This window comes from Heterocephalus glaber, unplaced genomic scaffold, assembly GCF_053883595.1.
Source record: "Heterocephalus glaber isolate CG9 unplaced genomic scaffold, H.glaber_assembly_v1.0 deba00000071, whole genome shotgun sequence".
Classification (NCBI taxonomy): Eukaryota; Metazoa; Chordata; class Mammalia; order Rodentia; family Bathyergidae; genus Heterocephalus; species Heterocephalus glaber.
This window is the reverse complement of record NW_028258137.1, coordinates 5,303,737-5,321,814: the sequence shown is the minus strand read 5'-3', so window position 1 is coordinate 5,321,814 and position 18,078 is coordinate 5,303,737. Positions and strand designations below refer to the sequence as shown.

At 39.4% G+C, this 18,078-nt stretch overlaps 1 protein-coding gene and 1 pseudogene across 3 annotated transcripts in view; both read left to right on the top strand.

Annotated features, from left to right (window-relative positions):
• Nucleotides 1-6,312, top strand: part of Hsd17b2 (hydroxysteroid 17-beta dehydrogenase 2) — a 73,895-nt gene extending 67,583 nt beyond the window's left edge. For all 3 annotated transcript variants that reach the window (XM_004842787.4, XM_004842786.4, XM_087203583.1), the window contains one exon: nt 5,060-6,312. In XM_004842787.4, the coding sequence (XP_004842844.1) occupies nt 5,060-5,403 (344 nt within the window). In that variant the 3' untranslated portion in view covers nt 5,404-6,312. The remainder of the gene's footprint in view (nt 1-5,059) is intronic.
• LOC101719330 (dihydrolipoyl dehydrogenase, mitochondrial pseudogene) lies at nt 1,031-4,230 on the top strand (annotated as a pseudogene).
• Nucleotides 6,313-18,078: the final 11,766 nt, after the last annotated feature.

Here is an 18,078-nt window from a genome sequence, read left to right as displayed (position 1 = left end):
GTCACACCCAATGGATTAATTCTGCTGGGCTTCCTGGGGTTGTGATCCTCATTGTCTTTTCCTAGGTTATTGTCTAAAATTTTTTGGAGTGCTGGTTTGGTATTCATGAAGTTCCTAAGGTGCTCTTTGTCATGAAAGTATCTTATTTCACCATCAATTTTGAAAGATAGTTTTGCAGGGTACATCAATCTGGGTTGGAGGCTGTTTTCCTTTAGGGCTTGAAATACATCACTCCAAGCCTTTCTAGGCTTGAGGGTTTACATTGAGAAGTCTGCTGTGATTCTGATGGGCTTTCCTTTGTATGTGATTTGTTTCTTTTCTCTCAATGCTTGCAGAATTTTATTCTTCTGTTGAGTTTCTGGAATCTTAACAATTATATGCCTATGTGTAGATTTGTTTTGATCAAGGCTAGTTAGAGTCCTATATGCCTCACTTTTCTGAATGTCAAGTTTTTTTCCCCTGCTTGGGAAGTTTTCTGCCATCACTTCTGTGAACATTTTTTTTTATGTCGTCTGCACTCTCTCCTGTTTCTTCATTGACTCCGATCAGTCTTATGTTTTTCTTCTTTGCATTGTCTAGTAGCTGCTGAATTGATTTCTCGTGATCCCTCACAATTTTAAAGCAATTTTTCTTTTCCTGGTCACTAATAGCAATCTTATCTTCAATATCTGAAATTCTGTCCTCACATTGGCTCATTCTCCTGTGTAAGCTTTCAATGGAGTTTTTAATCTCCTGAAAATCTGTTTGTATCTGTTTTATGGATTTCATTTGTTTCCTATGTTGGGATTCCATCATGTTCCTCAGTCCCTCTATTTTTTTAATCTGTGTCTTCTCTAGATTTATTAATCATGTCTTACACTATGGGCACAATCTCTGGTGTTATCTGAGAAATTATTTCCAATTTTATTTTTTCCAGATCCTCTTTTGTTGCCAGTTGAGGGAGTCCAGGTGATTGTGTATCAGAGTGTTCCATCTCCTTTCCCTTGGGGTTGCTTTAGGTGATCTGGAAGTCTGGTTTTGAGACTTATGTGTCTTCTCATTTTGACTGGAGGGGGGTGCACAGCTCACCTCCTCTGTGCTGGGGGAGGGCGTGGTACTTTGGCCCAGAAGCCTCCTCCTGGGCTCTGGGAGCAGCTCATCTCCTGTGCACTGGGCAAGGGGTGGTACTTCAGCCCAGAAGCCTCCTCCTGCGTGCTTGACAGATGGTAGTTAACAAAAGCCTAATGGCTTCGTCACTCATGAAGAGAGATTTGGGGATTCTAGACAGGGTACTCACAAGAATGGTCAGAAAATCCATAAAGTGGAGAGGTAAAGGGATCCCCTAGCCTATGAAGGCAGAAATTGAAGGAGAGGTACAGGGAGGACAGTAGTTCACACTAGCATGTTTTCAAAGACTCATAACCTCCAGAGAAACTGCCATGGTAATCATTTCTTTAGGTACATTGTTGTGCCTTTATGAAAAGAAGCCATTGAAACCTCATTTCCATTTCCATGAGCATAATTGGATTTCAATGGCTTACATTTCCTAACCAGGCTCCCCCATAGTCCTGATATCTAGGAGTCACAGGAGCTGGCAAAGGCTTATCCCTGCAACCATTCCCACAGCAATCACACACTCTGCAAGAGGGAATGTGGGTGGCTGTGGTCTTTTTAGAGAGCAATGCAACTGTAGTTCTTAAAATTCAAAACACACGTGCCTTTTGACCAGGCAGCTGAACTGTGGGAACTCCGGTCCACAGAAATAAAGCCTAGGTGGAGACCTCGGAAAAGTGGTGGTGGTGCTCAGTGGAGGTGAAAACGTTGAGGAAGGGAAGGTACTGAGGGAAAATGCAGAGCTGGAGTCGCGTGTACTGCTTCTTGGCCAAGAGAGGGCAATTCAGTTGAATATCTCATGGCCTACAGGGAGTTTCTGCGGTACCTCTGAGAACTTATGCAGATCAATCAATTGATGCTGATGTAACAGTGATAGGTTCTGGTCCTGGAGGATACGTTGCTGCCATTATAGCTCCCCAGTTAGGCTTTAAGACAGTCTGCATTGAGAAAAACGAAACACTTGGCGGAACATGCTTGAATGTTGGTTGTGTTCCTTCTAAGGCTTTATTGAATAACTCTCACTATTATCATATGGCCCATGGAAAAGATTTTACATCTAGGGGAATTGAAATGTCTGAAGTTTGCTTGAATTTAGAGAAGATGATGGAGCAGAAGAGTAATGCAGTAAAAGCTTTAACAGGTGGAATTGCCTATTTATTCAAACAAAATAAGGTGGTGCACATCAATGGATACAGAAACATAACTGGCAAGAATCAGGTCACAGCTACAAAAGCTGATGGCAGCACTCAGGTTATTGATACAAAGAACATTCTGATAGCTACAGGTTCAGAAGTCATTCCTTTTCTTGGAATCATGATTGATGAAGATATAATAGTGTCATCTACAGGTGTTTTATCTTTAAAAAAAGTTCCAGAAAAGATGGTTTTTATTAGTGCAGGAGTAATTGGTGTAGAATTGGGCTCTGTCTGGAAGAGACTTGGTGCAGATGTGACAGCAGTGGAATTTTTGGGTCACATAGGTGGGGTTGGAATTGTCATGGAGATATCTAAGAACTTTCAGAGGATCCTTCAGAAGCAAGGCTTTAAATTTAAATTAAACACAAAGGTTACTGGTGCCACCGAGAAGTCAGATGGAAAAATTGATGTTTCTATTGAAGCTGCTTCTGGCAGGAAAGCTGAAGTTATCACTTGTGATGTACTCTTGGTTTGCATTGTTCGATGACCCTTTCCTCAGAATTTGGGACTGGAAGAACTTGGAATTGAACTGGATCCCAGAGGTAGAATTCCAGTCAAGAGCAGATTCCAAACTAAAATTCCAAACATCTATGCCATTGGTGACGTGGTTGCTGGTCCGATGTGGGCTCACAAAGCAGAGGACGAAGGCATCATCTGTGTGGACGGCATGGCTGGTGGTGTGGTGCACATTGACTATAACTGCATGCCATTGGTGATATACATGCACCCTGAAGTTGCTTGGGTTGGCAAATCAGAAGAGCAATTGAAGGAAGAGGGTATTGAGTACAAAGTTGGGAAATTCCCATTTGCTGCTAACAGCAGAGCTAAGACAAACACTGACACAGATGGCATGGTGAAGATTATTGGGCAGAAAGCAACAGACAGAGTGCTGGAGCACATATTTTGGGACCAGGTGCTGGAGAAATGGTGAATGAAACAGCTCTCGCTTCGGAATACAGAGCGTCTTGTGAAGATATAGCCGGAGTCTGCCATGCACATCTGACCTTATCAGAAGCTTTTAGAGAAGCAAACCTGGCTGCATCATTTGGCAAAGCGATCAACTTTTAAATTAGATCTATTTTTTTCTGAAAATCCTGGAAGCTTTTGTAGAGGTCACATTTCTGAACAAGATGTGCTCACAATTCAAGAATTTGTGGGACTGAATTATGAAACTTTTGGAAGGTATTTAATAGGTTTGGACAGAATGCAATAATCTTATATCTATATTTTAAGTATTTTGTTTCAGTACATTAACATGCAGGATAAAAGCTACATATAGTTGCATCCTGATTGATTTTCATCAGTCCATATTTTCATGCTGTTTTTGAAAGGTTCAGCTTCACTGAATCAAGGCTAAGTGGCATTTATCTCTAATTCTGTGGTGTTGGTGGAGTTGGAGTATGGTATGTGAAGAAAGGTGATCAAGTTATTTTAAATATGGTTTTCATATTGGAAACAAGTCTGTTAGTAGAACAAGATTTAAATATGTATAAACCGAACTCATGTAAATAAAAAGTGACCATTTCAAAAAAAAAAAAAGAAATAAAGTCTAGGTATAAATGGACAGATTGTGCAAGTCTGTTCACTGCAGCATCACTTGCAGTGGTGAAATCTAGAAATGGCTGGAAACCCCTTTGTGAATTGACTTTCCTGCCAGCTTCTACTGCTTTGGTTTAAATCTATAACCATTGGTCTTTCATGGTTGACGTCTGTGGCCACTGACCAGGAGTGAGGGCTCTGTTTTATTACCAAGGGGGGAAAAAGTAAATTCCTAGATAATACATACAGTCTGATCCTTTTCATTTTCATTCCTTTCTGATAAAATAAAATGAAGCCAGTCCTTTTATATTTATTCATTACGAACAAAGAAGGAATCAGAGGAGATTAATGTAAGGAATATACAGATCTTATTATTCACTTTATAATAAAGTTTATGTAATGAGTAGGCATTGCTGCTATATCTTAAAGTAAATATATAGTGTTTAATTTTAGATAATCAGGCATCACTACCATATTAAAATATATTCATATTTAATCATATATAATTTATATATTAAAATATAAATCATATTAAAATTGCATCTAATATATATTAAAAATTAAAACTATTATTCTATAGATATTTTAAGTTATACATTCAATTTTAAATATAAATACTTCTCTGTAAGTAATACTTCTGTATTTAATAAATTATGTATATTATGTATACATTATGTAAATTATGTATAGGTATAGAAAGGTGCATATGGGTATATAAGTGTATAAATAGAATATATTATAGGTAATAATATGTTATACTCTAGATATCATATTATATGTTATATATATTCAATAGTCACCAAAAGACATAAGCTATACTACAGTGTCTGTGGCAGCTGTATTTATAAGAGGCTCAAGTTGAAAACAATATGAATGCCCATCACAGTATATTGGATAAATACTTTATGACATATTTATGCAGTAGAAACCTATACAGCAAAGAAAATGAACACACAATACACAGATGGCTCATAGTATTGAGCAAAGATGCTGATGCTGAAAAGCATATAATTGTATTTACACAGCATTCAGACAAAATGGATCCAGACAAAAATCCAGACAAAATAGATGTGCCCTGTTAATGAGGACAGTGGCCACTGGGAAGGTCTGAGGGATGACCTCAAGGCTGGCTTTGTTTTGCTCTTGATCTGGTTGCTGGCTACGTGGGCTAATTGCATATTAAAAGCCAGGCCTTCCCAGCACCTGACTTTCTTTTACCTCTTGTGTCCCAGATATTGCAGGCACAAATGATGTATGGCTCAAGAACGAAAAGGACATCCTGGACCACCTCACCCAAGAGCAGCTGAGGGACTATGGCCGGGACTATGTTCTTCTGCAGAAGAATTTCCTCAATAAGTTTGAAAGCTTTACCTGCCCAGACTTTACCCCAGTGCTCCGGGACATCCAACATGCCATCTCTGCTCAGAGCCCGTCTCCCTTCTATATGCCGGGGAAAATGGTTTCCCTGTGGGTCTACTTTGCCTTCCTTTCCCCTACCCACTTATTTGATTATTGTGTTAAAAAAATATTTGTCAAGAGTGAGTATATTCCCAGAGCTCTACACATGCCTAACTAGAAGATCCTAGTATCACAGTCTCTCTAGAAAGACAATGCCTGGGTATTGATGGCTGCTGACTCATCAGGGAAGTGACTGCTGAAATCTGGGTGGCTGTTTCAATTTCTTTCTCTCTCACTTTTTTTCTTCTGGTACAGGTCTTACTATATAATTCAGGCTAATCTTAAACTCATTATGTAGCCCAGCGGGCCTCAAACTTGTGGTGATCCTCCTGCCTCCGCTCCTGAGTGCTGGGATTAGAGGCATACACCACCATGCCAGGCTATGCAATTTCTTAAAATAAGGCAACAGTGAAGTTTGCTGTATCAATGAACTCTTCATTTTATGAAAGATTTTTCTGCAGCATGTGATGTTGCTTGAAAGCACTTTGCTTTCAGTAGAACTTCTTTCCGAACTGGAGGACCCTGTCATACCTGCTTTTATCAATTAAGTTTATTTAATATACTAAATCCTCTGTTGCCAATTCAACAAGGTGCACAGCACCTTCACCAGGAATAAAGTTCATCACAAGAAGGCACCTTCTTTGCTCATTCCAGAGAAGCAACTTGTCATGGTTCAAGTTTAATTATGAGGGTACAGCAAATAGTCAGCTCTTCAGAGGGTAGGGAGGGCTAAGGAAAGGGACAGACACGGAGACAGCCAGCCTTCAGTTAAGTTCGCTGCATGTGAGCCTGGACCATGTTGCCCCAGAATGACAGGCAAAGACCGCTGATCACCATGACAGATGTAGTCATGACCAAAAAAGTTTGAAATAATTGGAAATACTACCAAAATGTAACAGAGTCACAAAGTGTGCAAGTGCTCAGAGACTTGATCAATGTATGATTGTTACAAACCTTCAATTTGTAAAAATCTCAATATCTGTAAAGTTCAATAAAGCAAACCATAATAAATGGAGGTATGCCCGTCTCCTCTGGTTCTCCTTCTAGAAATGAAGTATGGGGTCTTTAAAAAAAAAAACGGCTTTGTTGAGATATTTCATACACCAGAAAACTCACCCTTCTGCAGTGTATAATTCTGTGGATTTTTGAAGATTCAGTTTGCAACTCTATCACTACTACCTAATTTGAGAACCTTTTATCATTCCCCAAAGAAACCCTGTACCCATTAGCAGTTGCTCTCCCATTTCCAATCCCTGGAAACTTGTCATCTACTTTCTGTCTATGAATTTGCCTATCCTGGATATTTCACATTTAAAAAAATCATATACTACATGGCCTTTTGTGAATGACTCCTTTCACTTAGCATGGTATATTCAGTGTTCACACATATTGTAATATGTCTTAGTACTCTATTCCTGTGTATTGTGGAATTACTATTCCATTGTTTGAACATCTCCCATTTTCTTTATCCAGTCCTTATTTGATGAGAGTGTGGGTTGTTTCTACCTCTTGGTTATTATGAGTAATGATGCCATGAACAATTTATATGCAAGTTTTTGTGTAGACACAGTTCCAGCTGTCTTACACATACACAGAGGAGTGAACTCTCTGGGTAACCCAATGTTTGACTCTTTGAAGAACTGCTAAACCTTTTACCCAAACAACTGATTGGGGTTGTAATTTCTCCACATCCTCACCAATGTTTGCTATTGTCTTTTCCTTTTCTTTTTTTTTTCACTTTCATCATCCTTGTAGGAGGGAAACAATATCTCATTGTGATTTTCATTGCCATTTTCCTAATGAACAATAAAATTGATCATCGTTTCATATATTAGTTGGCCATTTGCATATCAGACATATTAGTTTTCTGTAGCTTTCTGATCTTTTTTCTTTTATCTTTCACTGTTTTAAAAATTAGTTATGCCGATTAATAGGTTTCACTTTGGCAGGTTCATACATGTACGTAACATACCTTGATCATTTTTACCCGCTTCCTAGTGCCCTCCTTGCCTAGCCTTCCCTCAGTTTCACATTTGGGCTGAAGTTTCAGTCTGTATAACATATTTTGCTCATATCCATCTATCAATTACCTGCCTTATCCCCCTTCTCCCTCTCTCCTATTTCCTTCCTCTTGTCTAATAATAATCCCCCCTTCTACTTTATTGTCAAATTTTTTAGATTCCACATGTTAGGGAAAACACGGGATATTTGTCTTTCCGAGTCTGGCTTATTTTGCTCAACATGATAGTTTCTAGATCCTAGCTGTAAATGACAGCATTTTGTCCTTCCTTATGGCTGAATTATTCCCCAGTGCAAATAAATACCACATATTCTTTATTCATTCACCTGTTGATGGGCACCTAGGCTGGTCACATATCTTGGCTATTATGAATTATGGTGCAATAAACATGGGTATACAAGTATCCCCATAGAATGCTGACTTAAATTGCCTTGGGTATATACCAAGGAGTGGTATACTTGGATCAAATGGTAGTTCTATTTTCAGTTTTGAGGAACTTCCATATTGATTTCCATAATGGTTGTATAATTTACATTCCACAGGAAAGGTCCCCCCTGTCATCTGCCCTTGCCAGCATTTACTGTTTTTTGTATCCTTGATGAATGCCATTCTGCTTAGCTTTTTTTTTTTTTTTTTGTACCGGGGATCGAACTCCGGTCCTTGCTCTTGCAAGGCAGGCAGTGGAACCACTGAGCTAAATCCCCGGCCCAGATGAATGCCATTCTGATTGGGGTGAGATGGAATATCAATGTAGTTTTGATTTACATTTCCTTAATGGCTAAAGGTGTTAATTTTTAAAATATATTTATTGGTCATTTGTACTTCTCTTGAGACGTGTCTGTTCAGTTCATTTGCCCATTTATTGATTGGGCTATTTGATTTTTTGCTGTTAAATTTCTGTGTTTTTTATATACTGTGATGCTAATCCTTTGCTGAAAGAGTAGCTGATAAAGATTTTCTCCCATTCTGTAGGCTGTCTCTTCACTCTATTACTTGTTTCCCTTGCTGTGCAGAAACTTTTAAATTTGATATAGTCCTACTTGTTAATCCTTGCTATTATTTCCTGTGCTATTGGAGTCCTACTAAGAAAGTCTTTGCCTGTGCCTATGGCTTCAAGTGTCTCCCTTATGTTTACTTTTAGAAGTTTTGAAGTCTTGGACCTTATACCCAGGTCTTTGATCCACTTTGAACTGATTTTGGTACAAAGTGAGAGATTGGGATCTAGTTTAAATCCTCTACAGGTGGATACTCAGTTTTCCTAGCATGATTTATTACAGAAGTTATCTTTTCTCCAGCCTGCATTTTTAATTCCTTTTTATAGAATCAGATGACTGCAGTTGCTTGGGTTTGTTTCTATGTTCTCTATTCTGTTTTTCGTGTTGACTTTTATGCTAGTACCATGCTGTCTTTGTGGTATAATTTGAAATTGGGCATTGTGATGTTCCTAGCCTTGCTCTTTTTGCTTAGGATTTCTTTGGCTATTTTGGGTCTTCTCTTTCCATACAAATTTTAGGATTGTTTTCTTCTAGTTCTGTAAAGAATGGCATTGATATTTAATGGGAATTGAATTGAATCTTTAGGTCACTTTGGGCATGGCTGGTATGGCCATTTTGACAAAATTAATTCTGCCGATCCATGAATATGGGAGATCTTTTCATCTTCTGGTGTCTTCTTCGATTTCTTTCTTCAGTATTCTGAAATTTTATTTTATTTTATTTTGTATTTTTATTTTTATTTTTTTTGGTACCAGGGATTGAACTCAGGACCTTGCGCTTGCCAGGCAGGCATGGTGCCACTGAGCTAAATACCCATCCCTGAAATTTTAATTGTAGGATCTTTCATCTCCTTGGTTAGATTGATTCCTAGGTATTTTAATTTATTTCAAATATTGTGAATACTCCAGAAAGAATGGCTGCTATCATGAAATCAACCAATAACAAATGCTGGTGGGGCTGTGGGGAAAGAGGAACCCTGCTCCACTGCTGGTGGGAGTGCAGACTGATGCAACCACTGTGAAAATCAGTATGGAGATACCTCAAAGAACTAGGACTGGAAGTCCCATTTGACCCCGCTATTCCACTGCTGGGGATCTTCCCCAAAGAATTAAAAGAATCATACCACAGTGATATATGTGCTTCCATGTTCATAGCAGCACAGTTTGCAATAGCTAAAACTTGGGAACAGCCCAAATGCCCATCAACTGGAGACTGGATAAAGAAAATGTGGGTTTTTAATAAAATGGAGTACTACTCAGCCATAAAAAATGAGAAATTAGAGACATTTATAGCTAAGTGGATGCACATTGAGGCGATACTCTTAAGTGAAATAAATAGGACACACATGAATAAATTCTGAATAGCTTCTCTGGTGTGAGAAATTGAAAGTGTAAATAAGGACTAAATGTATAATAGGTAATGTGAAATAGGAAGAAAAGGGGCAAAGGGGAAGGAAGTGGGAGGGCTAGGGGAAAGGATAGAAGGGAATGGGATTAATATGAGAAAATGGAAAAATAGGAACAAAATCTTTGTAAATAGGGAGGACTGGAGGGGTTGAAGGGAGGCCTGGGCAAGGGTGAAAAATAAGAACCAAGAGAGACTATGTAAAGGTGCAAATTTCCAATGATGAATGTCATTAGATTGTATACCTAAAATGAACCAATGATTAGAATGAATAATTGAAAATGTAAAATAGGAAGAAAAGGTCCAAAGGGGTAGGGGTAGTGGGAGGGGCAGGGGAAAGGAAAGAAGGGAAAGGAAAAATGCTGAGAAATGGAAAAAATGGAAATAAAGTCTTTGTAAATAGGGAAGGGTGGAGGGCGTGAAGGGAGGGCTAGGAATGGGGAAAAAATAAGAACCAAGAAGCATTATGTAAAGGTACAATTCCCAATGAGAAATGTAATTGTGTTGTATACCTACAATGTCCCAATAAAAGAATTTAATAAAAAAATAATAAAAATACAAATAAAATAAAATATTGTGAATGGAATTGTTTTTCTGATTTCTTTCTCAGCTACTCCATTATTGGTGTATAGTGAAACTACTGATTTTTTAAAATGTTGTGTTCATATCCTACTACTTTGCTGAATCTATTTATCAGCTCTAAAAGTCTTTTGGTGGACTCCTTAGATTCTTCTCAATATAAGCTCATACAGTTTGCAAACAAAGATAATTTGACTTTTCCTTTCCTATTTGTATTCCGTTTATTTTTTTCTCTTGTCTAATTAATGTAGTTAATTTTAAGAACTATTGAGTAAGAGTGGTGAGAATGGATGCTTTTGCCTTATTCCCGAGGTAGCTATTTTAATACTATGCAGTAGGTAAGGAAATTAAAGATCAGAGGTCCATTGTCATACAACTAGCAAAAAGCAGAGCTAGAATTCACATGCAGGTATAAATCTACTGCCTGCCCAGAGAAGAGAGAGGGGAGAGAGAAAGGGAGGAAAGGAGGGAGGGAGTGACAGAGGGAGGGGAGAGAGAGAGAGAAAGAGAAAGAGAAAGATGAAGAGGAACAGAAAGAGAAAGAGGAAGAGAAGGAGATGGGAGAAAGGAAGGAGGAAGTGAAAGAATGACCATCAAGTGATCTCTGAGGCCTTCTCACAGTGCAATTATCCCTAACTACTATATCCAAGGTATGGAGTTTACTGTACATAATCAGTCTCTGTGAGTTTTCTCTCCATTCTTCTGCTAGGAGTCCTAGAGGTCATAAGATTGAGGCTCCCATCTCAATCAGGGCCCCAAGACCTCTTTGCAGACCCAAGGTATGAGAATGGCTGGTTTGTTGCTACAGTAACAGTCTGAGAATTCCAGGATGTAAAAGCTAGCATTTTGGAGACATTTGAATTTTTTTTTTTTGGTACCGGGGATCGAACTCAGGTCCTTGAGCTTGCACAGCAGGCAGTGAAACCACTAAGCTAAATCCCCGGCCCAAGAGCCAGCATTTTGACTCAGTGGAGCTTGATTGATCCTAGGGGGCAATATCAGGTATAATAGAGGTGTGGCCAAATTCAGTTGGATGTGGACAAATGGGAAGAGCTGTGAGCAGAGGTACATGGAGAGAAATAGAGCCCTGTCTTAATTGTGAACTTCTCTATGTTCTATTTCCTTCCTATAATATGGAGGACCTTTTCCTATTTTCCATAGAGATTTTTGTGAAAGTAGATAAAATGACATGGCTCTGCCATTTTGCCCCAAAGAAAATTATGGCAAAATAGTAAGATGAATACTTATGTAATATTAATATGGTACACGTTTAATCACCACTCATACTCTTCATAGTTGCTTCAGGGCAGAACAGGAAAAATATCAAGGTTTAAATGTTGATTTCCATAATGGGCACTTTTTGGAGATAAGAGTTGTCAAAGAGAAATCTTCCAGTTTGCAGGATTCAGGTGTGGTTGAAAGAGTACAACCTGCAGTCCCAAGTCTGGGAAGACACTGAGGCTTGCACGAGTCATTAAAAGTCAGTCCTTCTCCAATTGCTGTCGATGGATCTGAAGCATCTGTATCGCCTGAGTACCAATTAGGAATACAAATTCTGAGAGGTCTCCCCAATCCTGTATTAGATTCCTACAACAAATTACCTCACCCTTGGCACCATAAAGCAATAAAAATATTATCATAATGCCATTTCAGAGGTCAGAATTCTGAAATGGGTCTCACAGGGATAAACACAAAGGTGTCATAACATCTGTTCCCCTTCTGGAGGATCTAGGCAAGAATCTGTTTCTCTTCTTTTTCAGCTTCAAAAGGCCCACATTCCTTTGTTTAGCCTTATCACTCTGAGCTGTTTCCATTGTCACATCTGCTCTTCTGAACTTTGACTCTCCTGCCTCTCTTTTATGAGGACTCTAAACTGCCCTCATCTAGATAATCCAGGATAGTATCTCCATCTCCTTAATCATAACTGCAAAGTCCTTATCTGCAAGGTAACATATTCCCAGATTTTCAGGATCAGTGTGTCATTATGGTTGTTAAGGATTATTCTACCAGCCACACCTAAGCTGAATCAGAAGCTTAGGAGTGGACCTAGCAGCCTGTGCTATAATGAGCCCTCCAGGTGACGAACACCCATGTTTTAGAACCACTGCTCAAAGCCACAGAATAAACAGGTTCCTGGACAGGTGACTGGGCTGCAAAAGAAGTGGGAGCTCTTGGAAGAAAGAGGAGAGAGTCGGAGACATCCAGAGAGCTGAGTTATGAGTGGGGCCTATGTCTGCTCTGCAGCTTCCCAGAGGATGAAAACTGTATGAAGCACAAGGAGAAGGTGCTAAACAGAGACCTAGGTAGGTCTGACAATGTTTGTCAGAGAAGCTTATAGCTGGTTCTTCTCAGAGGGGCGATTCCACATTATTTTGGGGTTTTCCCCCAGGAAAACAAATCACAGGGTAGCCTACTTTGCCAGAGAAAGACTGACACCCTCTCACTTCCATCCCTAACAACTTAGTCCATTCTGGCTGCTGTAACAGAATACCTGGACTGGATGGCTTCTAAACAACAGGTGGTTCTGGTGGTTCATGGTTCTGGTGGATGTGAAGTCCAAGACCTAGGTGCTGGCAAATCTGGTGTTTGGCAAGGATCTATTCCTGGTAGATGGCACCTCCTGTATCCTTACAGGTGGAAGAGATGAACAAGCTTGTATTAGTTTTACCAAAGACAGATATAACATGATATATATAAATATATATAAGAATTTATAAGATTGGCTTATAATGGCCACTCATAGAGTTGGATGTGGAAGAGTGTAAAATATCTGTCTGCACACTGGAGATCAAAGCTCTGGAGCTCACTGCAGAGTCTGTATCAGGAGGCTGATGGGTCTGTGATGAAAGCCTGAAGAGTCTACACTGCAAGCTGAGGAGTCTGTGCTGGAAGCTGAGATGACGTCCAAGGGGGAGAAGACTCCAGCTCTCCAAAAGAAACAGAAGCAGATCTCTCTTCTTTTATTTTCCCTTATGCTATCCAGGTGACAAGCCACCTTAGGGTGGGTCTTCCACTCCCTAGGGTGTGGAATTGCTGAGCCAGTTTAGTTCTTTTACTCAAGTTGACACAACCATCAACCATCAATCAACCATAATGAAGCTCCCTCAAACCTTTCTGGGCACTAATCTCATTCAGGAGGATTCCTTTCTCATGACCTAATCACCACCCAAAAGTCATACATTGTAATATTATTGCATCAGGGATTTCAACATATGAACTTTGGAGGAAACAAACATTGGACTATGACACTCATCATGACTCCCTTGTCTTTGGGTGGGAGTAGGGAGGTCTGGATGATTGTTGGTGTCCCTTAAGAGAGTGGGGGGGAGCTTAGAACTAAACATTAGGGTTCCAGTAGGTAGGTGGGGGATGCTGCTTCAGAGGTCACTACATGGACATCTTTAAACTGGAGCTGAAGGGAGGATAAGAAATCTCATCTGGAGAATGAGACAAATAATCTTACCCTAGTTCCAGGAAAGCACAACAGCTCCTAAGAACCCAGAACCTGAGGAAAGGTGTAGGGACAAGAGAAGGGGATGCAGGAAGAATTTTATATCAACTACGTACTCATCTGAGAGACCTTGTGGTAAACCAAAAGAGACTAAGTTACCTGAAAAGGGTAATAAAGGCTCAATTATGTTTCACTTTTAGAACAATGGGTGTGTTGTTTTTCAGGACACAGAAGAGATACATATTACATCAGAAAACCTTCATCCCTTGACCATGTCCTGGGTTTTATTGCAAGAAACCAGTAATAGCTAAAAGCAGAGGGAAGCCTCCAGTACATCTACAATTTGTTGTATTCTTGAAGGAAGGCATGATGAAATGATGATTCAACAAGATTCCTGGCAAAAATATTTCCCTTTCCCCAGCTCTGTGGTCCCATTCAAGGCTGGATGCCAGGTACATTGAATACCTGGCTACCCAGGATCCATACAAAGCCCATGCATTCCTTTTTTGTCTTGTCCTTTTCTGCATTTTACCAAAGCCCATTACCAAATAATGGACTCTGGATGGGAGTGAGGAATTATGAAAAGCACTCAGTGAAAATGTTATTTGTTTTAACCTAAGGAGCTTATAAAAGACTTAAAAATAAACTTTGTTATATTATTGGAATGGATCCTTGAATTTTATTAGCTTCATGAAGAGGATGATGTTCTGGAATGACATTATGGATAGTTTAATTCTAAGAATGAGAAATTACATGCCAAACCCTCAAATAGGGTGGTGGCACCTTCACTCAGTATGTTAGTCAGCTTTCCATTACTTTAATACATACCTGAGATGATCAACTTATGGAGAGAAAAAGTTGATTTTGGCTACAGTTTCAGAGGTTCCAATTCACAATCAGGTGGAGCTATTTCATCTGGGCAGAACAATATGAGCAAACCCATTCACCTCATGGAAGAGAGGAAAAGAGAGAAAGAAAGAAATAGACTGGGGTCCCACATTCTCCTTTGAGAGCATGGCTCCCACAACCTGAAGACCTCATATTAGGTCACACCTTTCAAAGGTTCTACCATTTTTCAATAACACCAGACTGCGGAGTAAGCCTCATGGGCCTTTGAGAGGACATTCCTGATTCAAAAACTATAGCACTCAGTAAAAGTTCCTAGTCCAGCTCTCATGTAAAGCTCAGAGGTTTAGATCCTGGACACTTACTCTGGTGTGGCTCAAAATAAAGTGTTTCTTCAGTATTTGTTGCATAGGTCATTATCTCCCACCAGGACCTCTCAGGTCATGCATGGCCATGGCAGAGCTAGCTTAGTATTTCTGAGTTCTAGCACAATATCCAACCCAGAATCCTTTATCAAGACACAAAAAACAAAAGGAAGAAAGAGACATTGGGTACTTGGAAGATTGAAAACAGAGTGATCTCAGTATGTTTGTAGAGTGAAATTGCTTTCTCTTTTGTTTGCCCTACATTCCTTCTTTTGGGGGGTTTTGATGAGAGTGTCATTCAGGGGACCCCCACTTCTCCACCACAGGGTGGGCATTTGACCCACAGTGTCCAATACTCCAGTGATTAGTTTAGGAGTGAGCATGAGACCCAAGAAGGTCCAGTCAGAGATTTTTTGGTGGGAGATTGTTAATGGACACTGGGATAAAAAGAATATCCTTTTCAGCTACCTATTAAAACTGTTCATGTTAAGCTTAAAGCTTGTAGAACTCACCAAGAGAGAGACTATTAGAAGATAAAGACAAGATAAAGGAAAACATAGTAGAATGATGAAGAAAAGAGAAAGTTGAATGACATAGTCTTGATGTAGCCATACCTGCAGGGCTACCCTATAGATCAATTTCCAAGTTGTTGTGTGCCAGTAAATTTCATTTAGACTATTGAAATTGGATTTCTATCTTCTGCAACAAGAGTTAATTCCTGGAAAATACACAATCTAGGCACAATTCAATGAAGGATGAAGAGTAAGATAATGCTTGCTAGAGAAAGTGGGCAATATATCTCCATGTTCTAAGGGATAAAAAATATTAAACTGAAGATAAAAAGAAAGAAGGAGGTTAGGTTAGGTGATACTACTGTTCATCAGTTCTCTACAGTAGAACTGCAGTATTTCTGTTAGAATTTATTTTGGGCCCTCAATCCCAAAGTCTGTGAGCACAATCCCTCTGAAACAAGATGAAACAAGATCCTGGTGGAGCACCACCATGAGAATCAAAGCTTTCTCGGCTACTAGAATCATATAATACTTTCTTGAGGTAACAGTGTGAGGTACATTGTAACTAGTGTGATAAGATAGTCTCTCTGGATTTTCAAAAAACTTATTTACTATATTGCAAAATATAGTAATGACTGAAGAGAGAGTCCAAGCCTACTGTAGGATTCAGGAAACTCGAGGCTTTTGGCTTCAATTATTTCCTCCTCCCATTGTTTCATCCGTGTGAGGATGTTGTGGCCACAGGTAATTGCCCTGGGAATTGTACTGCAGAGATACTTTGGTTTAACTCCACTTTCTGTTCTTCTTCCTTTTTTGATAATAGGTAATGATTCACTGCTGGACATTATAAGACTTCTCTCTTTGGCATTACCCTGTGCTCTCTCCCTTACTGTCTGAGATGAATTAGTTATAGAGAAGACTGTAAATTAAAATACACTGTGGCTTGGTATTGGTATGGTTTTTAGGAAAGATTCAAATGTCTGAGCAAAAAAAGTTTCATTGAAGAACACAAAATGCACATTTTAATCTTGAATATGTTTGTTGAGTAGAGAAATAGGCCTAAAAATTATAAAAGGGTTAGGTCAATACATGCCATTTCCATTGTAATACTGGATTTTTCAAAAAAGGGAGTTACACCGTTCAGCATTCACTTAACTTCATATTTGGGGCCATCCCTTTGGTGTGAGATCTTGGTGGAAAGCAATGCCCTTCCTCCAACTGTCAAAGTCACAGGGTCTCACTCCTGCTCCAAGCTTTTAACCCTTTAGAACTGGACATATGAACACATATTGACCCTCCTAGACATGGAATGTTGACAGAGTGATTTAAAAAGTCTAACTTTTCAAGCCAAGCCCTTCAGGCTTTCTTTGATTATAGAATCTCATATAGATATCTCCCATTTTGATAAAGGATATTCAGAATTCATTTCTGTTATTTGCAAGGACAAAATTTATATTTATTTATAGCATCATCATCACCATCATCACTACCGTGTTTTCAAAGGCCCATTTGGACCACTCAGCCCTACATTTTCATGAGTCCTTAGAGATAATGGCTCCAAGAAAGACAGAACCTTTAAAAAGACCGTGCATATGAGAGCAATGACAGGTATGCTTCCCCTTCTGCACCCTGGTATTCCATCCCACTCTCAAGAAAGTCCTTGAAACTTAGAGGAATGGCACCCCAGGTATGTCCTGGATTCTCATCTCTCCCTTTTGGTTGCTGTTGGGAAACATCTTCCTAACCTCAAGTGCTCAAGTAGCCTCTCCCAGAGAGAGCATGAGGAGTGTAAGAGTGAGATTCATGTTTGACCTGAGCAGGTTGGAGAGATGGAAGGGAGTGGAATCTTTGAGCACTTTTTAAAGGGAAGCTTATGAAGGGGAGCACAAAGAGAACTGGAGAAGACTCTACAGGTTCTCCCCACTTTAAGGTCCCCAGATGGCTCCCAGAGTTTTGTTTCTATTAAGTGTTTCAAATCCTGGTGAACATTGTTCCTGTCATGTATTATTGGTGACAGATCAGCAAAGTAGTATGGTATGGATGTTTTTGAGGTAAGTGTTATGGACTGAATGTCTGTGTCCTCCCAAAATTCATGTGTTGACATCCAAACTCTCAAAGCGATGGTATTTGGAGATGGGGTCTTTGGCAAATGAGGTTATGAGGGTGGAATCATGGTGAGGGGGTTAATGCCCTTGTAAGAAAAGACAGGAGAGAGGTTGTATGAAGACATAAGGAAAAGACAGGGATCAATAAATAAAAAAGCAGATTGCCACACTTTGGAGTTGCTAGTACCTTGATTTTGACCTTCTTAGACTCCAGAGCTGTGAGAAATAAATGTTTATCATTTAAGCCACTCAGCCTATGGTAATTTGTTATAGCAACTCAAACTGACTGAAACATACAGACTTGGCTTTGAATCTTTGACCTGCTGTTCAATAGCTAGGTGACCTTCAGCAAGCTGCTTATTGTCTCTGAATCTTAAATGAAGGGTTTTCTTTTCTTTTTTTTTTTTACTCTAAGAACAGGGGCAATGGTGATAATACTGTAATAGAGTTATGAGGATTAACTGTTTTGATAATGCAAAGGCTTTAGCCTGCACCTGGCATTTAATAAGGGTTGGA